At 39.4% G+C, this 20,466-nt stretch overlaps 1 protein-coding gene across 2 annotated transcripts in view; it reads left to right on the top strand.

Moving 5' to 3' along the window:
• The window catches only part of Anapc4 (anaphase promoting complex subunit 4), a 39,857-nt gene extending 19,655 nt beyond the window's left edge, over window positions 1–20,202 (top strand). Inside the window, exons 14-28 of one of the 2 annotated variants that reach the window (XM_042674758.1) lie at window positions 2,410–2,510; window positions 2,602–2,653; window positions 4,501–4,556; window positions 6,788–6,834; window positions 8,455–8,511; window positions 8,790–8,846; window positions 10,848–10,941; window positions 12,839–12,936; window positions 13,741–13,802; window positions 13,894–13,932; window positions 14,018–14,119; window positions 16,567–16,641; window positions 17,089–17,280; window positions 18,959–19,082; window positions 19,851–20,202. In XM_042674758.1, the coding sequence (XP_042530692.1) occupies window positions 2,410–2,510; window positions 2,602–2,653; window positions 4,501–4,556; window positions 6,788–6,834; window positions 8,455–8,511; window positions 8,790–8,846; window positions 10,848–10,941; window positions 12,839–12,936; window positions 13,741–13,802; window positions 13,894–13,932; window positions 14,018–14,119; window positions 16,567–16,641; window positions 17,089–17,280; window positions 18,959–19,082; window positions 19,851–20,078 (1,384 nt within the window). In that variant the 3' untranslated portion in view covers window positions 20,079–20,202. The remainder of the gene's footprint in view (window positions 1–2,409; window positions 2,511–2,601; window positions 2,654–4,500; window positions 4,557–6,787; window positions 6,835–8,454; window positions 8,512–8,789; window positions 8,847–10,847; window positions 10,942–12,838; window positions 12,937–13,740; window positions 13,803–13,893; window positions 13,933–14,017; window positions 14,120–16,566; window positions 16,642–17,088; window positions 17,281–18,958; window positions 19,083–19,850) is intronic. The other variant, XM_042674759.1, reaches the window with a different exon arrangement.
• Window positions 20,203–20,466: the final 264 nt, after the last annotated feature.

Below are 20,466 nucleotides of genomic sequence, written 5' to 3' on the forward strand. Positions count from 1 at the left end.
CGAACCCAGGGCCTCGAGCATGCAAGGCAAGCGCTCTACCACTGAGCCATCTTCCCAGCCCCTCTGAAATTTTTTTAATAATAATTTTTTTTTAGATTAAGTGATTATATAGATTTCACAAATTTCATAGTACTGTAGGATAGCGATACCTAAAGTCACAAACACTTTAACCTTCGCAAGGCAAATTGTCTTTATCTTGGTCTATAAAGTTTGTGAATTCTATGGGCTTTGACAATATTTCTTCTGCTTTGGGTGATAATATATTTCTTTCCTTTTGCTTAGTGTTAGCTGTTCCCTCTTTCCCTCTCATTCCCTCCCTCCCTTGAGTTCTTTAGTTCATTTTCATCAATGTCCAGTGTAGCTGATGGGCCCCTCTGTTGTATTTTTCACCTGCTTCCCTCTGATTCCGTGCCCTCCTCCTAGCTTCCCTCAGATGTGTGCACATATGTACCATACATGAGGTCAAGAACATGGAATCATTTAGAAATTATATGGCAGATTAAGTAGATGTCCTTGGTTTCTTGAGTCCTGTTTACTTTGTCGTATCTCCTTGCATTTTGGATTTAACATCCTCATATCAGGAAGAACATGTGCTATTTGTCTCTCTGCTCTTGTCTTACCTCACTCAAACTGATTCGTTTTAGTTCCATCCGTTTCTCTGCAAATACCATTATTTTATCCTTTCTAATGGCTGCATAAGCTATTTATTGTGAATAGTGCCTAGCTGAAATTTTTGCATTGGCATTTGAAGGGGAATCTTGGCACACCCAAGTGTAAAGATTAATTCTGCGTCATGAAATAATTTTTCACTATCTTTTCACCAAGCAAGTCTCCCATCTGGATCCCCTCCCCACACACTAAACTATAAGGTATATTTTGAAATAGGGCGTATATTCCTTTTTTTGTTCCACAGAGAAAATTGAGTATGTTGTATATTTTATCTTGTAAAACATATTGTGTATTTTTCATTCAACACCCTAGAATTTTGTTCTGAGTCTCATTTTACCAGGATGAAACTGAATTAGTTATATGGCTGGCCCAAAGTTAGTACATGGCAGAGCCACGATTCCTTTTAGTGTTCCAGGTCTCATGTTGTTCCTATCCATGGCTGCTTGAGTGACAGTTTTACAAGCGGATGCTGAATGTTCAGTTTAAATTTGGATACAGCCCGTTATGTAGTGCCTTCTGCACTGGTCTTTGTATACTTTGTTCCACAAATGTCTGGTTTTTTTACTCTTCTTTTTCCTTTTCTTGCAATGCTCTGGGTCAAAACCAGGGTCTTATATATGCTGGGCAAGCACTCTTCTAGTGAGCTATATCCCCATCCCTGTAGAATGTGTATTCCTCAGTAAATTCAATGGAATACCTCTCACAGACGCTCCTGGTCCCTTCTTTTTGATCTTAGAACCAAGATTTTTTTTTTTGGGTCCAGTCATGGGGGCTGAACTCTCGGCCTGGGCGCTGTCCCTCAGCTCTTCAGCTCAAAGCTAGCGCTCTACCACTTGAGCCATAGCGCCACTTCCGGCTTTTTTCTTTTTGCTTATGTGGTGCTGGGGAATCGAACCCAGGGCCTCAGGCATGCAAGGCAAGCACTCTACCATTGAGCCACCTTCCCAGCCCCAGAACCAAGATGTTTTATAGCATTGCCTATTGCTCTTATAATTATGAGACCTTCTGCTTTCCACACTTGACATCTCCCACTCAGGGATTTTGGGGCCTCCTTCTTGCTTTATGAACACCCGCCCTGCTCTTGAATCTTCAGCTCTCAGCTCAGTTCACTCCCTCAGAGCAGTTTTCACCAGTCCCCATATTAACTCAGATTACACTTATACACTTGTCTTATGCATTCCCCTCTAGGCATTTATGGCCATTGGGAAGATTACACTGTATGATTGTGTGGTTGTGACCTGTCTCCCCCGTTACGCTATAATTTCCGTGCTCACAAGGACCTGATTCTTGTCACCTTTCTGTCCCTAGCATCTAGCACAATGTCTGACAGAAAGTTGGATCTCAAAAACTATTTGTTTAGTATTGGGTAGATATGGGTAAACAAGATTGCCTACTGGCTGTCTTTAAAGTGCCAAGATTGGGGCTAAGGGATAGCTTAGTGTTGAGTACTTGCTAGCTTATACAAGGCCCTAGCTTCATCCCTAGCATTGCCCCTCCCTCCAAATAGTGCCAGGACTGTGAAATATAATTTGATCATATAAAATTTAATATTATTGTCATGTATATTCATTTCAGTAGATGATAGCCAGATGATTGTGTTTACAGAACTAGAGATACAATTTTTTAATGGAAAGAAAAATAGTTACCTTAAGTTTTTATTTCTGAAAAATTAGAACTGTTAGGAAAGGTAGTTACTGCCTACCACCCTAAGTAATGATACTATGTCTCCTGTTGTGCTAGTGGCTCAGAGTCTTTATTGTATCATTTGAGTGAACTGAAAGGAATGGCTTCATGGAAGCAAAAATACAAACCCCTTGGACTGGATGCTACGGGAATTGAAGGTAGTGATTTAATTTCTCAACAGAATATGTTAGATATAGTTTACTTATTTAACAAGGACTATTTATTTATATATTTTTTATTTCCTTTTAGATGCTATTACTGCTGTGGGTTCTTTTATACTCAAGGCAAATGAACTTCTTCAGTAAGTAATGGGTTACCTAGAATCATTGATTGTGAATATTTATATTTGAAATTAATAAGAACCTTACACACATACCTGTAATCCCAGTGATTGGGATGCTAAGGCAAAAGGATTGTAAGTTTATTTAGTCATACAAAGAGTTTCAAGTCTAGCAAACTTAACTTTGATTCAGTTTTTAATCTATTTATAGTTGGCTAGTATGTCCAGTACAGTAAGATACAGTTTAGGAATACGTTTTAATTGCTCTCTCTGTTGAGCTGTTTCTCAGATTTTTTTTTTTTTTTTTGGGTGCCAGTCTCAGAACTTGAACCCAAGGCCTGAGTGCTGTCCCTGAGCTTTTTTCACAAGGCTAGCATTCTACCATTTGCTCCATTTCTGGCTTTTGGTGGTTAGTTGGAGTTTATGAATCTCCTGGATTTTCCTGCCTGGGCTGTCTTTGAAGTGCAGGCCTCAGATCTCAGCCACCTGAGTATCTAGGATGAGGCGTGAACCGCCAGCACCAAGCTTCTCAGACTCTTGTTATTCCTGGCTGTTTGCTCTTTGAGCTGTCTGCACTTGGCCTCTCCTGGGGAGCTTTGTCACTCACCAGTATTCAGCACTTCTGAAACTAGTTTTAATATGTTTTTTACTCCTTATTTTCCCAAGTTTATAATACATATGCTTCCTCCTTTTCACTGTCATTATAATTGGGCTCTAGAAAGTGAAAGCTCCAGCACTTGCTCAGAAGACAAAGTGAGAGGAGAAATGACATTGCTCTTCCTGTGTTTTGGAATATTTTTGGAATTTATCACATTTGCTGAGAGCAAATATGAAATACTAAGTTTTCTAGGATTACCGCTCACTATGAATAGAAAGTATTTAACTTCTTGATCCTCTACGAAGGGTTACAGATGGAGGAACAGGAGCAGTGAGGAGGGCTTTAGTATGGTCTGGTTGTGTTAGGTAGGGGTGAAGGTATTAGAGAGAACACAGAGAAACTTTGTTTTTCACTGGTGCTGCAAGAGAATTTTAGTTACCTTGCTTGGTATCATATGAGTGCAGCAGTCTTTGATTTCCTAGTAGGGTGAATGGTAGTGATCCACCTCTCAGTGATATTATGAAGCATAAAAAAATACTCGTACTGCTGGGAACATAGCTCACTGGCACACTGTGGTCTAGTATGCACAGGCCCTCGGTTCAGGTCTTAGGACCACAAGGAAAATCAGTACAGGTATTATTTGCTTACTGAAATTATGACATTTAAGTAATCTTAAAGAGATTGTAAAAATTGAACTCAACTCTGTATTCAGAAAGTTCACCAAAATGAAGATGAGTTTGATTTATAATACTTAACTTTTTTTCATTTGTGTCAAATCCAAGAGAATTCTATTTTTGAGACCTCATTTATTTGTTGGACTAAAAAATCAGCTTTATAAAATGATGTCCAGTGGTATCAGACATTGTGACATAACATAAGTTTATAGTAGTAACTTCCTCTTGAAGTCAGTGTTTTTTTTTTTTTACTGACTAGTAATTTTTTAACAAAAAATAATGTGGGAAAATTTTTTCCTCACTTACTTGCAGAGTTAGGAAAATAATTCATATGTCACAGAATGCTGGGAAAGATTCAGTTTTTTGGAAAGACAGTTACAACCAGATAATATCATTTATTTGCTTAATTTTTTGAAAGAATCAAGATGTGTTTTGTTTTTGTTGCCTTAATTTTAGGAATGTAATAATGTTTGATTTGTAAAATCTGCTCTTCTAAGACAAAGTAGAACAGTAAGGTTTATTTTACTCTGTGACAGTTGAACAGTACTACATGAACTGCACATGACCTTTTTTTTCTGATTTGTTTATCTTTTTAGAGTTATAGACAGTAGTATGAAAAATTTCAAGGCATTTTTCCGGTGGCTTTATGTGGGTAAGTTAACTTTAACATTGCTGTTTTAACACTTTTGAAAACTGGAAATACATCTTAGATTTGAATTAGTCTGTTAAAATTTCAAATACTTATAAAATAGTATAATGAGCCTCCTTGTTTCCTTCTTTCACCTAGCTTCAACTGTTGTCCATCTATGGCAGTCCTATTTCACCTACCCCAGGCTTCCCCCATAGAAGTATTAAAGCTCATTTGTAACACCTGTGTCCCTTCCACTCACTAGTACAGTGATCCGCCCCCATCTTGGGAGTTAAGTTCCAGAGACCCCCGTGATAGGTGAAAATCCCATGCTCTATTGTGGTTCACTTATTACTCTGGAAAGTAACTACATGATAGGTGAGGGATCACTATTTCTGGTTTGTTTTGTTTTGTTTTTTAACCTGGGATGCAATGAAGCTACAATACAGCGAGGGACAACTGTATTTCCTTAGGTTAAAATTGAATGTTTGAGCCCTTGCTATATATTGGGCACGGGTGTAAGATTTTCAAAAAGCCCTTCAGTAGCTTGTGTTACATTTTACACTCTGTTCTTCATTCTCTGGAGCTGTGTGGTCCATGGTGGTAACCACTAACTAGCCTGTGGCTGTTGAATTGATTGAAATCATCTAAAATTACATATTCAGTTATGTAGTCAGGCTGGCCTCTTTGAAGTTCCTAGGAGTCACAGATGATCAGTGGCAGCACAGAACTGGGACCTTGCTATTACATTCTCATGGGCAGTGGTGCCCTTGCTAAGTGGTACACAGACTACTTTAGGACTTGCTTTGTAATGCCACTATGTCTTTGCCATCGGGTAGGCAGTAATTAACAAATACCTGTTGACTTCACATGAGATGGTTTGATCACCACTCTGAGGTACTTGCATCTTTTTTAGGCCCATTTATACTGCTATTTTTTTTAGGGGGGGTGGGGGGGTCCTATCGTGGGGCCTGTACTCTGGGCCTGGGTGCTGTCCCTCAGCTCTTCAGCTCAAGGCTAGCACTCTACCACTTGAGCCACAGCGCCACTTCCGGCTTTTTCTTTTTGCTTATGTGGTACTGAGGAATCGAACCCAGGGCCTCAAGCATGCAAGGGAAGCACTCTACCACTGAGCCACCTTCCCAGCCCTATACTGCTATTTTTGTGAGGTATATTCTTTTTTTTTTTTTTTTTTTTTTGGGTCCGGTCGTGGAGTCTGAACTCTGGGCCTGGGCACTGTCCCTCAGCTCTTCAGCTCAAGGCTAGCGCTCTACCACTTGAGCCACAGCGCCACTTCCGGCTTTTTTCTTTTTGCTTATGTGGTGCTGAGGAATCGAACCCAGGGCCTCATGCATGCAAGGCAAGCACTCTACCACTGAGCCATATTCCCAGCCCATGACGTATATTCTTTAAATAATGAAACACACATTTCTCTCCAGCATATGCAACATTTAGATGTATGTCTCATATTTGTTAAAATTTAGAGTGAAATACAAGATAAATTCCTTTTGATATGCTAATACCGCTAAGTGTCCAGATGTTCAGTTCTAATATTACAAAAGCAGACTTTATGCTTGTCACTCTACTATAGTTACTTTTGTTTAAAACCTGAATGTGATCTTAAGTTACTTGAATTCTTGGTTGGGTATTTTTGTTTGTTTCCTTTTTTTCAACAGTATGATAGTTGGAATAGAGAACTGGAGTTTTTTCAGGCTAGCTTGTTGCAGGTCTGAGTTTTAATTAAATAAATTGCAATATTAAAAGTAGGACTTTAGAAATCCTTTTTTCTGATGGGATTAGTGGTTTAGTTTTACTTATAATTATTGCGTGCTCTAACTAAGCATCAGCAGTAGAAGAGCAGTGTGTAACTGCTCAGGTCTTATCTCCAAAATGTGACACTGTTGTCACCCTGGCTTTGTCACTGATACGAGGTTATAACTTTGTTGTCTTTTTTTTTGTAAAATGTAATTTTCATGAAGGCATTTTTACTGCTCTGTCCCCAGCAGCATAATCAATAAGGTTTTGTTTGGGGTGAAGATCAACAATCCTGAATATATTTCAGATCATGATTGTCAGATTTTAGTTCTTCTTTAGAGAGTTTAATTGTTCAAAGAGAAAGTTTTTTGTAGTAAAAAGAAACTGTTCAAATGGAAATTTTAGTTCAGTAAAACTCATTTGGTCTTTGAGGTATATCTGTAATAAAAAATTACATTTCTAGTTTCCTTTAAAGATAATTTTTAATTTTGTATTTCCAGCTATGTTGAGAATGACTGAAGACCATGTGCTTCCTGAGCTGAATAAGGTATGCACAGAAGTACGTATGGCCAGCCCTGCATGTCAGCAGGTTCCATCTCAGTAGATTCAACCAACCACCGATGAAAAAATATTCTGAAAATAATACATCTGTTCCAAACATATGTACTTGTTTTTCTCTTTACTATTTCTTACACAATACAACAATAGTTATTTACATTGTATTAGGTGTTACAAGCACTCTAAAGGGATTTAAAGTGTACAGGAGGATGTGTTTTCTTATATAAAGATCTTGAGCACCTGTGGATTGTGTTATCCGTGGGGGGTCTTAGACCCAATCTCTCAGATAACAGGGGACACCTGTGTAATTTCCTTATGTATTGTCCTGATTGAGCTCAGCCTTGCTCATGGTTTTGTTACTCTTACAGAGTTAGATAACAGGACATTAGGCTTTTTATCTAAAGAAATTTGAGTGTTTGCATAATATTTTCATCTTGCAGAATACTGTTATGGATATTTGAATTTACAATTTTCATGTTTGAATGAGGTTTTATAATTCTTTTTTTTTTTTTTGTCGGTCGTGGGGCTTGAACTCTGGGCCTGGGCGCTGTCCCTCAGCTCTTCAGCTCAAGGCGAGCGCTCTACCACTTGAGCTACAGCGCCACTTCCGTGGTTTTATAATTCTTAAACATAGCATCCTTATACTCTTTAACTGCCTTGTCTTTTTTTTAAAATTGTGAAAATATTGTTCAGAGGGGTTACAATTACATGGGCAAGATAATGAGTACATTTCTTATCAAGCATTGTAGCCTCCTCCTTTAGTTCCCCTTCCCATCCCATCCTCTGCCCGCCCTCCCACCCAACCCTCCTCCCCACCCACCAAAGTTGTAAAGTTAGTTTTCGACATATGACTTGTACATCTCATTGTTGCAATGGGTCCACCTGTATCCCTATTTAAATGATTTGTTTTTTCCCTTCCCCTCCACAAATTATAACAACATCAAATACAGTGAAAGCAGAGGTTATACTGTGGGGGAGGGACATACAAAGCAACAAAGAAATAATCTTATAAATGTGTTAGAAACAATCGCATGAAAGAAAAAAACATTTGAATACATATCTTAGGGTTCATTTTCCTAACATCACCTTATCTGACCTTTTCTGCTTGACTCAGACATATACAAGTTATTGCAAATAAGGGAAACCATGGGATCTATGTTTCTTTGGGCCTGGTTTACTTCACTTAGTATAATTTTTTCCAAGTCTTTCCATTTCCTAACAAATGGGGCAATGTCATTCTTTCTGATGGAGGCATAGAATTCCATTGTGTATATATACCACATTTTCTTGATCCACTCATCTACTGAGGGCCATCTGGGGTGGTTCCATATCTTATGCCTTAAGTCTTAAATGCATTTTTATTTTCCTTGAAATATAAGTACTTAAATGTTGTACCTAAGTTGAAGCCTGGAAATGAGCAGTTTCTTTCTGTGAGGATGTGGAAAGAAGCATTCCCTGAAGAGCGAGCTCAGAGAACGGCCAGCCTCCTCCTTGCTCCCCACAGCCCACTCACCTGCACCCAGGCCCAAACCGTGGGTTCAGGCAAATTATTGGGAAGCTTACTTTTTACCTTGATTTGTTTTCAATTTTTGCCCCTTTTTGTTAATAGATGACTCAGAAAGATATCACATTTGTTGCTGAATTTCTTACTGAACATTTCAATGAGGTAAGAAATCGCTATTTTTACAATTTAGCCACTTTGAAAATAATCACAGCAAACATAGTTCATGGTAAGAAGTAATTAGCAATTAAAAAAGACTAATTTTAAAAAGACTAAGCATAAAGTCTATAAGTAGACTTCTGTTTGTATGTATCTTACAGTCTACAAAGACTAAATGCAATGGATAGCTGTTTTATAAAATATATATATTGAGTTTGTTAAATTTAAGATTATTTTCTTAACATTTTGAGCTTTTAGAAATAAACTATGTTTGTTCTTTCTAGGCTCCCGACCTTTATAATCGAAAAGGAAAATACTTTAATGTTGAAAAAGTTGGTCAGGTATGGGCTTTCTATTGAACTTGGTTTGATTTTTAAGAACGAATTTTAAGACTTTGTACTGTTAATTCATATTATCTAAAGTTTATGGAAAATAATATAATGCCAGTATAACTGGCATTGTTGTGTATTTTCTCAGCTGTCTTTGATGTCCAGCTTAATAGAAGACAACTAATTTTAATGTCTACCTATGTGTTTATTCTGTTTTAATATGCTAATTTGCTTAATGTATATAAGGAAAATCTAACTTCAAGCAGGTGTGTGTCCTTGGAAAGGAGAAAGTACTGAACTAGTTTTGTCCTTTAACTGAGGATATTCTTTAATATTACACAAAATCCTTCCAAGTGTTGGTCTCTTGGAAGTTTTTTTTTGGGTCCAGTAGTGGGGCCTGAACTCTGGGTCTGGGCGCTGTCCATGAGCTCTTCAGCTCAAGGCTAATGCTCTACCACTTGAGCCACAGCACCACTTCCGGCTTTTTTTTTTCTGCTTATGTGGTGCTGAGGAATCGAACCCAGGGCCTCATGCATGCAAGGCAAGCGCTCTACCACTGAGCCACCTTCCCAGCCCCTCTTGGAAGTTTTAATGTGGAATCTAAAATTGGGTTAGTAGACACTTCATACTCAGTTTCATTAAAAATCTCTCCATCTTCCTTGCACTTTGAAAGGGACTTTTACTCATGCTTGTTTTCATAGCATCATAACTTGGTCTTTTTAGAAATATTGGTTCTCTGGGTTATACAGATCTTTTTAAGTACTGATGCCTTGCATTATACATTATCTAAATATCGGGTGACTTCAGTCTACTCTAATCAGAGTCTTTAGTTACTGTGAAGCTGTCAGGCTCTCAGTAGCAGATGCAGGTGCCAACATTTTGCTTAGGAGTTGCTTTTTTTTTTTTTTTTTGAGACAGGGTCTTGGTATATGGGCCTTAAACTTGTGATATTCCTGCCTCTTCCTCTTCTAAGTGCTAGAATGACAGGCCTTTACAACCATGTTTAGCTGAAATGTTATTTGCAATAAATATTTCAGGTTGTTTTGTTCAAAGTCACTTTATTTTCAAGAAAATACCTGCCAAAAGTAAGAGTTTGAGGGGGTAGAGGGATGGATGATTATGCATGTTCAAAGGGGTAACATTGACCAAGACATATTTGTCCATAAGCCGAACAATGGCAACTCCTTTGTGCATCTACTTAATAAAATAAATAAAAATTTTAAAATTAGAAAATACCTCACAAACATCTAAGTATGAAGAATCAGTTTGTCCCCTAGTCTTTTGTTTCCAAGTAAAAATGGAATGTCATTTTTTTACAAAATGTCTGCCTTTACAGCTGAAACAAGACAGTTTCTGTCTTTCTTCAAGACAACTTTGTATGCTTTGATGTGTTGTAAAATCACCCCTGTGTGCCTCCCAACTCTGTCTCAAAAAAGTTAAAAGATCTGCCCTCAAGAGTTGAGAATTAACAATTTAATAGCTCTATCAGGATAAATGAAACTGAATATGTGACGAAGAACACAAGACTACCAGTAGAATTTGGCCCACTAGGTGAGGGGTGCAGGTACTGGCTGTTCTTTCTTCCACACCTTCAGTGCAAATGCTGACACCGTGAAAGGGCAAGTGACACCTTGGCACTAAAGCTGGCATTAACCTTGTAGTCAATGGAAGCATGCTGGGCACTCTCAGGGATGGGCTACACTGTGAGAACTGCCATTGAAGAGCATACTGTCAGTTGGTACTTGTAAAACTAAAATATAGCCCTGATAGGTAAGGGTAAAATATATCTTGAAAATGAACCACAAAATGTAAACTCTGGTTTCTACACTTACTGTAATCTGACCAGTTAAGTCATTTGCATTTTGTCTAGAATTTGTCACCTCATTTAGAAGAATAATGTACCTTCAGAGAATCTGGCAGTACAACAAGATAACTTACTAATTAGAATAGCGTTAAATACAGGTTAGAGCCTGACTCATTGCTTAACTGAAAAAATTTTAACTGTATTTTTAGTATTTGAAAGATGAAGATGATGACCTTGTGTCACCCCCTAACACGGAAGGAAACCAGTGGTATGACTTCCTCCAAAACAGCACCCATCTTAAAGGTACTTTATGAACCAAGGAGATTTTGGCCATGTTTATACGTATTTGAGATTAAAGAGTAGCCTCAACATTTGTCTAATTTCCTCAGGTTTACTTGACATGTCCATTTTATTTGATTAGAGAACAGCATTTTAACAAGTAGAGTATGATGTCACCATGAAATTAACTGTGCTGTGGCACATTAACTATGCTGACACCGAAATTATTTTTTCCCTCCTGACACCAGCCAGTTATGATACCAGCTGAAGGTCCTGTAATGCAATTCATTGCAGTTATGAGCACCCACAGTGAGCATTAGCCTTAGAGGAAGGAAGGCTCAGTCCGCTAGACTCTTCACATCACATCAGTCCCAAGAGCTAGGTTCCCTTACCCACACCTCTGTGGGACCTGACTATGGAGCATGTGTCCACAACTTTCCCCCTTAAGTTGGCATAGCTTTCAGAATGGTGTACAATGCTCAGGAACACATTCAGCTTTCCTTTCCAGACTTGTTTGTTATAAAAATTTAACTTGGGCATAGCCTAGTGGAAAACGTCATTCAGGGTTTGGTATGGAGGGAGAGGCCACAGCTTTTAGATCCTCCCAGCACTCAACATGTTCATCAACCAGGGAGCCATCCAAACCTCCCCAGTGTCTTTTTTAAGAAGGGTTATGGTGGGCTGGGAAGTTGGCTCAGTGGTAGAGCGCTTGCCTTGCATGCATGAGGCCCTGGGTTCAATTCCTCAGCACCACATAAGCAGAAAAAGCCAGAAGTGGCTCTGTGGCTCAAGTGGTAGGGCGCTAGCCTTGAGCTGAAGAGCTGAGGGACAGTGCCCAGGCCCAGAGTTCAGGCCCTATGACCACCAAAAAAAAAAAAAAAAGAAGGGTTATGGTTACATAAGGCAGGTAAAGATTACATTTCTTTTTTGACAATGTCACCCTTTCCCTTACTCTCTCCCAGTTTGTCTTGGGTTTTTGATGGAGGCTTCATTATAATGATTAAGTCACTGGGGTAGAATTCAACCCAAGCCCCTATTCCTTTCCTGCAGTCTGGCAGTTGGAGCTGAAAGTTATAAGCTTCTGGTTAAGGCATAGTCTTTTCAAACCCCACCCAACCCTGAGGCTTTGCAGGAACCTGCCAGAGTGACCACATTAAAATTGGCCATCACATTTACTACTCAGGAAATCTCCTGGGTTTCAGGAGCTGAGTTTTGGGAACTGGGGACAAAGGCAACATGTTTTTCTGTAATTACCCAATGTGTCACCTCTTGAACCTTAAAGTGCTGAAATGATGAAGATTTTTTTTACCTAACACAGTTGGGAAGGGAAGTGCTGAGTGTGGGAGAGACAGTCTCAGAGCCATTTGAGCTGGTGGGCCTGAGTCACAGCTTGATTCACAGCTCTCTTCATCCCAGGCAGTTCCAGAGGCCCAGTAGGCCTCTTTGTATTTTTACTTTTAAGTTGGAGAATACGATGAATTCTTATGGCTATTGTAATAATGTATAAAAAGAACATTTTAAAATAAAAAGCATACTGAATACAACAGCAGAAAAGAAACAAAGCTAGCAGTGCAGAGTAGCCTGGACTGCTGCTGCTGTCACATTGTGGCAGAGTTGAGAAGAAAGAACAGGTTTCAGTACACAGCTTACGGTTTCCAAGCCTTCCATTTTTCTAATAGCCAATAGTGTTTTACTGTTGGGCTTTGGTGTAGGACTAAGCTTGAGTAGGACCAAGCAAATGTAGTTGTATTAAGTGGGCTGGATTGAAGAGAGATTCTGGTCATTGTTTTTTAACAAAGTAAAAAGTATAATGAGAATTCCACCATGAAAAACTATGGGCTGCCTCTGACACTGGATTATTTTCTCCTAATCATTGGTTTGCTATGGTTTTTGTTTTGTTTCTGTTTTTGTCTGAAACCAGAAAGCCCTTTGCTGTTTCCTTATTATCCTCGAAAATCATTGCATTTTGTGAAAAGGCGGATGGAGACCATTATTGATCAGTGTTTGCAAATGCCAGCAGTAAGTTGGAAAGAAATGCATGTCTTTGTGTGGGAACAAGAGTATAGTATGTCTCATCTATGTAAATGAACATAGATATTAGGATAAATTGTAAAAATGCTGATATTCAACTGGTTTTGATTGTCAAAATTGGCAGTTTCTTATGGCTTGGTTATATCCATAGTTAATTCCTTATATAAATTTATTTTACTTTATGTATTTTTAAAATTATTATAAGGTGGGCACTTAGGGCTCATGCCTGTAATCCTTGCTACTCAGGAGACTGAGATCTGAGGATCGAGTTCAAAGCCAGCCAGGGCAGGAAAGGCCATGAGACTTATCTCCAATAAACCACTTAGAAAACCAGAAGTGGCACTGTGGCTCAAGTGGTAGAGCACTAGTCTTGAGCTGAAGAGTTGAGGGACAGAGTGCCCAGTCTTGAGCTGAAGAGCTGAGGAACAGAGTGCCCAGGCCCAGAGTTCAAGCCCCACCACCGACCAAAAAAAAAAAAATATTGTAAAAATGATGTACAGAGAGGTTACAGTTACATAGGTCAGGTACTGAATACTGTACATTTCTTTTTGAACAGTGTAACCCCCTCCCTCATTTTCTGCTCACATAAATTTAAAAATTATCATCTTTAGTAAAGTATCTTTAATGTTTTATTTGCCCCCCACATCAGTCTCATTACAGTCTTAGTCCCAGACCTGGTGTGTCTTGTCAGTGACTGATGTCATGAGACCAGAGGGAGGGAGTGGTCCTTTAGCACAGGCCAGGCAGGCTCCTTACCACTAGCTGATGTTTTCAAATCTTGTTTTTCTGTAGGATGTAATTGGAAAATCAATGAATCAAGCCATCTGTATTCCGTTATATAGAGATGCTAGAAGGTAATCTTCTTTACCTGTTAGGTAGTATAATTTAGCAGCCAGTTTGAATTTTTCTCATGTTTTTTGTTTTTTGTTTTTGCTTTTGTTTTAGTGAGGACTCTGCACGCAGATTGCTCAAATTTCCTTTTCTGTAAGTGTGTGTCTCCTCATCTTGTATAAACAGTAGTTTTTGTTCTAAACTTAAATAGCTAAATACATTACTTTTCTTTCCTTAGGTGGAATAATAAAAGTTCAAATCTACAGTATCTCCTTTTTACTATTTTAGAAGACTCGCTGTATAAAATGTGTATCTTAAGAAGGCATACTGATATTTCCCAGTGAGTATTCCTTTGAAGTTTGAACCAAAGAGATGAGAGCTTAATATTTGTAATAATAATAAGCATTCAGCTTCCCTTCCAGCATTTCGGGTTTCAGCAAAGCTGCCTCATGACTTTAGGTTTGCATTCAGTATTCTCAGTTCTCACATCTGGGAGATGGTAATGCTGAGTTGAGAAGCTATTTGATCCCTTCTTGTTCTGGAGTTTTAACCTTTATATTAGTATATAGCCTCGTATATAAGTTTTTTTTTTAATAGGTTTAGGAAAATGACAGCAGACCTGGGTTATATCTAAGGAACACTTAGCAATTCAAAACTGTGTTAGTAAGTGCTTTATAGAAAGGCTTTTTTTTTAAATTTTAGGTTAATTATCTTTCATCAAATAAGAGATGTTGCCCACAGAGACTTTTTGAGATTCCAAAGTAAACATTCTGAAAATCAAATGTATTCAGGGTTCCATTAGCATTTTAAATGGTTTTAAGTCTCACTATGAAGGTACTGTTTTATTTGTGTGTGCCAGTCTGGGGCATGAACTTAGGCTCTGGGCATTGTCCCTTAGCTTTTGTGCTCAAGGCTATTGCTTTCCCACTTGAACCACAGTTCCATTTTTGACTTTTTGGTAGTTAATTGAAGATAGGAGTCTCCTGGATCCCTGCCCAGGCTGGCTTCAAATGATGATCCTCAGATCTCAGCGCTGAGTAGCTGGGATTACTGGCATGAGCCCACCAGCACATGGCTAAAGGGATTTTTTTTTCATTGTCAAGGTGATGTACAGAGGGGTTACAGTTAATAAGTAAGATAATAGGTACATTTCTTGTCTAACTTGTTACCCCCTCCCTCATTTTTCTTCTTTCCCTTTCCTCCCCAATCCTCCCCCTTGCCAAATTGTACAGATCATTTCCAACATATTGACTTGTGAATATGGCTGTTGCATTGGATCCCCCTTGTCCTTTGTCTCATGATTCTGTTCTTCTTTCCCTTCCCTAATTCAGATAAATGTATGTACAATACCAGAGTACCAAAATCAAATACAGTGACAATAGGGGATAAACCATAGGGGGAAGAACACACCAAAGAAACAAAAAGCACATAGTACATTAAAAATAACAACAGCCGGGCACTGGTGGCTCACGCCTATAATCCTAGCTACTCAGGAGGCTGAGATCTGAGGATTGCAGTTCAAAGCCAGCCCGGGCAGGAGAGACCGTGAGACTCCTATCTCCAATAAACCACCAGAAAACCGGAAGTGGCGCTGTAGCTAGTGGTAGAGCACTCTCCTTGAGCTGAAGAGCTGAGGGACAACGCCTAGGCCCAGAGTTCAAGCCCCACGACCGACAAAAATAAATAAATAAATAAAAATAACAACAAAGAAAAACCTCATGTTTCCATGTCTTGGAGTTCATTTCGCTTAGCATCATCTTATATGGTCATATGTACATAGCTCTTGAGCTATTTTTCTCATCTGTTAAGATTATCCTAGATGTATACTAATTATTGCAAATAAGGGAAACCATGGGACCTATTTTTTTTGGTGGGGGGGTCTGGCTTCACTTGATAGGATTTTTTTCCAAGTCTTTCCATTTCCTTACTAATGGGGCAGTGTCATTCTTTCTGATGGAAGATTATAATTCCATACATACATATATATGTGTGTGTGTATATATATATATATATATATATATGTGTGTGTGTGTGTGTGTGTGTGTGTGTGTGTGTGTGTGTATACATATGTGTGTGTATCACATTTTCTTTTTTGTTGGTCATGGGACTTGAACTCTGTGCCTGGGCACTGTCCCTCAGCTCTTTAGCTCAAGGCAAGTGCTCTACCACTTGAGCCACAGTGCCACTTGCAGTTTTCTGGTTTAGTCAGGATAAGAGTCTCACGGACTTTCCTGTCTGGACTGCCTTTGAACCGCGTTCCTCAGATCTCAACCTCCTGAGTAGCTAGGGTTACGGGTGTGAGCCACTGGCACCCAGCTTTACCACATTTTCTTGATCCATTGATGTACTGAAGGGCATCTGGGTTGGTTCCATATGTTAGCTATAGTGAATAATGCTGCGATAAACCTGGTTGTGCTGGTAGCTTTAGTATGGCCTTGTTTGTGGTCATTTGGGTAAATGCTCAGCAGGTGATTGCTGGGTCATAGGGGAGCTCTATGTGTCTTTTGAGGAACCTCCACTAAAGGGAATTTTTGAATTCAAGATGTTAGTTGTCCTTAGTTATGGCATTTAGCTACTTAGTGATTAAGATTTTAAACCAAGCTGGTTTGCCTGACTAAAGTGTTTAAGTTATAGTATTCTGGAGTGGAAGTGGTAGTGTTGGTCTGGGATTTGGGAATTAGATATGTGTGCTAACATTGCCAGTCATGTTTGTTAAGGCATTTAGACTTATTGGCTATGTAGTTGTTCCATAGGGTCTCATTCCCCTCTCTCCTTTCTTTCTTCAAGATCTGTGAGTAATGGACTAATTGCTGTGAAATTTGGGAGCTTCACCTATGCTACAACTGAAAAAGTCAGAAGAAGGTAACGCCCAAGCCTGATTTGGGACAGAAGCATGTGGGATGTATGTGTAGTCAGTGCTATGTCAGATGTGCTGTTAACAAAGGGCCTCTGTCACTTATAGGGGGCAGATTGTCTTTTACTTTGATTCTTGTTAGCTCTGTTCACTCAGTTATATATAAGGTATCACTCATGAAATTTTCACAGGCTTAAGGCCTAGCCATTTATGTCCAGAGTTTTCTAGAACTGTGATAAAATGTCACAGATCATTTTGTTTGATCTCATGATTACTTACTTTATGTTATAACTAGTTATATTTGTGAAAATTGATATAAAAGTATAAACTGATAAGGTGTTTTGTCATTGCAGGGAATTTCACCTACGGCTTTAAATTATTTTGTTTTTGCTTAGTGTCAGCATAATGTTACGCATACTGTATTTCAGTGGTTATGATCATCTCTGATATAACAAAACGCATCTCACTTCCAGCAACTACAGCTGTTTAGATGCCCAGTTTTATGATGATGAAACTGTAACAGTCATTCTTAAAGACACCATGGGACGTGAAGGAAGAGACAGACTCTTGGTCCAGTTGCCATTGTCGTTTGTGTATAACAGTGAAGATGCTGCAGAGTATCAATTCACTGGAACTTATGCCACAAGGTAACTAACTACCTTAGTGGTAGAGGGTCTGTGTGGTGAAAAACAGTTAGCTTTATTTTTTTAAAGATAGGATCTCAAAAAGAGCTGGAAGTGTGGCTCAAGCAGTAGGGTACCAGGTGCTGAGTTCAAACCCTAGAACCACCAAAAAATTTAAAAAAAAAAAAAAAAGTGTCCCATTGTGTATCTCAGGTTGCCTCGCCTCGCCTTGAAATAGCCAGGCTTGGCTCAAATTCATGAGGTTCTTGCCTTGGTCTCCAAGGTGTTGAGTTGTCAGTCATATGCTACCAGGCTTAGCTGATAATTAGCTATATTTACCATATGCCAAGAATTCCAGTTTCTTAGATATGCTAGGCAATGGTTTCTAGTTATATACAGACAGTTGAGCAGAAAACCTCCTGCTTTTTTTTTTTTTTTCCTCTTTGTCTGTCATGGGGTTTGAACTCTGGGCCTGAGTGCTGTCCCTCAGTTCTTCAGCTCAAGGCTAGCACTCTGCCACTTGAGCCACAGTGCCACTTCGGGTTTTCTGGTGGTTTATTGGAGATAAGAGTTTCACAGTCTTTCCTGCATGGACTGGCTTTGAACCATGATCCTCCTGAGTAGCTAGGATTACAGGCATGAGCTACAAGTGCCTGCCTGGCTTCCTACTTTGTATTTTTCAAATCCTAACTTTCTACAACACACTAAAACCCACCAAACACTGTTAGGAAAAGGTGAGGAGGAGACTAATTGCTTATTAAATTTAGGAGGATCGGGGCTGGGAAGGTGGCTCAGTGGTAGAGCGCATGCCTTGCATGCCAGAGGCCCTGGATTCGATTCCTCAGCACCACATAAGCAAAAAGAAAAAAAAAAGCCGGAAGTGGCACTGTGGCTCAAGTGGTAGAGCGCTAGCCTTGAGCTGAAGAGCTGAGGGACAGCGCCCAGAGTTCAGGCCCCATGACCAGACCCAAAAACAAAACAAAACAAAACAAAAACAAACAAATAAATTTAGGAGGATCATCTACACCAGAATTGAAAAAAATCAGAAGAAGGTAAGTCTTCCTTCATGCTATAAAGTCTTCCAAAATGTTACAAATTTCCTAATGTTACAATTGTATGTTACCTCAAAAATTAAAAAACGGAAAAAAATGTGCCGACTTTAATCATTGTCAATTTTTGCTAGAATAAGATGAGGAATTATTTGGAATGGAGAAGAGGACTTCATTTGAATTATGTTTTAAAGGATAGCATTAACTTTAGTTTGTTGTCACTAATAGTTGTAAACTTGCCTTTAGTATTTTCCAGAATTGGGACCCCAGTTCCATTGCAGTCTAAAGTCAGTTCTAGGAGATAGTTTTAGTTGCTTGAGGATTTAAAGTAATGAGATCCCTTCTCTAATTAAAAAACGTGGGCATCTGCTCTCCTTGAAAGGGAATTGAGGACTGGGTGCGTAGCTCAGTTGTGCAAGGCCTGAATTTAATCTCTAGTACTGTGTCCTCCCTCCCCATCACCCAAAAAACGAAGGGCAAGAACTTACTAAAGTGAAGCCAAGGCTCTGTGGAATGTAGTATTTTTACAGACTGTCTTGTCATCTGGGAATGGAGTGTGGCTGGGAGTAGGACCCCAGTTGCCCCAAATCCCTCCTCTAGTGAATGTGGGAGGTGGAGGTCCTGTTTGATTTCTCGGCTGGTTTTTCCTCCAGGCTAGATGAACAAAGCAGTGTTATTCCCACACGCACCCTGCACTTTGAGAAGCACTGGAGGTTACTGGAGAGCATGAAAGCTCAGTACGTTGCTGGGAATGGTTTTCGCAAAGTGTCCTGTGTGGTGAGTATGGCTTTGTTTCTATGCAGCATCCTGCGAGTCCTCAAGCATGTCATCTCCAAGGCTCATTCTCTGCTTGTCATTCTGGCCCTTGGTTTCAGTTAACTGAGCAAGCAGCAGGCTAGCTATTTTGTTTTCTTGTTTGGAGAAACTTTGAGTAATTAAGAGCAATTTCAGAGCCAGGTGCTGGTGGCTTACTCCTGTAATCCTAGTTACTCAGGACTAAGGATCTTAGTTTGAAGCCAGCCCAGGCAGGAAAGTTCATGAGGCTCTTATCTCCAATTAATTACAGAAAAAGCCAGAAGTGGCTCTGTGGCTCAAGTGGTAGAGTGCTCACGTTGAACAAAAGGATAGCACCCAGGCCCAGAATTCAAGCCCCAGGACTGGCAAAAATAGTTTGGGTTCTAAGTTCCATAAATTCACCACTGTGGTGTGTGGAGATCCTTTTATGTAAAATGAAGGTGGAGTTGGGTGATTTTATAGTAAATTGTTAAAAATATAACTTTCCTATAAAACTATTCTTTGCTTAAAGCTTTTGATTTCTGCTTCATTTTATAAAATTTGTTTGTAAAGCCATTAGTTAGAAAATTGTTAATGTGACTCCTGACACCAGTGGCTCATACCTATAATTCTAGCTGCTCAGGAGCTGTGGCTCCACTAGAAGCTAGCCATGAGCAAAAGATGCTCGGGCCCCATGTTCAAGTCCCAGTTCCAGGTGCATGTGCACTTTGACACACAGAGACACACATTAATGTGCCTTTTCTTCTTTAGTTAAGTTCAAATCTCCGTCATGTGAGAGTATTTGAAATGGACATCGATGACGAATGGGAGCTGGATGAGTCTTCAGATGAAGAGGAGGAAGCCAGTGGTAAGCCTGTGAAGATCAAGGAGGAAGTGCTGTCTGAGTCAGAGACAGAGGCCCACCATGCCTCTGCTGATGCTCCAGCCCCAGAGATAGTCGTCAAAGTGGAGAAGCTTGACCCTGAACTGGACTCATAATCCAACTTGCCATTGTTATTACATGTTACTGTGGCAGAAAGGACTTAGAAGATGGACTGAGATGTCTTGGGCTGTGCTTAATTTTCTTTGTATAACAAAGAAATAAACAGTAACTTTTTTCATATTTTGTATCACCTTCTCTGAGTAGGATGGCCATTGTAATACTTTCTCTTTGTTAGAAGTCTTTAATAATGTGTAAAGAAAACACAAATGAAGAGGCCAGGTGTGATGGCTCATCCTGGTAATCCTACCTACTCAGGAGGTAGAAATTTGGAAGATCCTGGTTCAAGGTCAGCCTGGGCAAAGTTTTCAAGACCACATCTCATTCAGTAAAGCTGGGCATGGTGATGCTGACCTGGGCATACACCTAAGACTCTATTTGAAAAGT

Source organism: Dipodomys spectabilis, unplaced genomic scaffold (genome assembly GCF_019054845.1).
Source record: "Dipodomys spectabilis isolate Male_0828 unplaced genomic scaffold, ASM1905484v1 ptg000021l, whole genome shotgun sequence".
NCBI lineage: Eukaryota > Metazoa > Chordata > Mammalia > Rodentia > Heteromyidae > Dipodomys > Dipodomys spectabilis.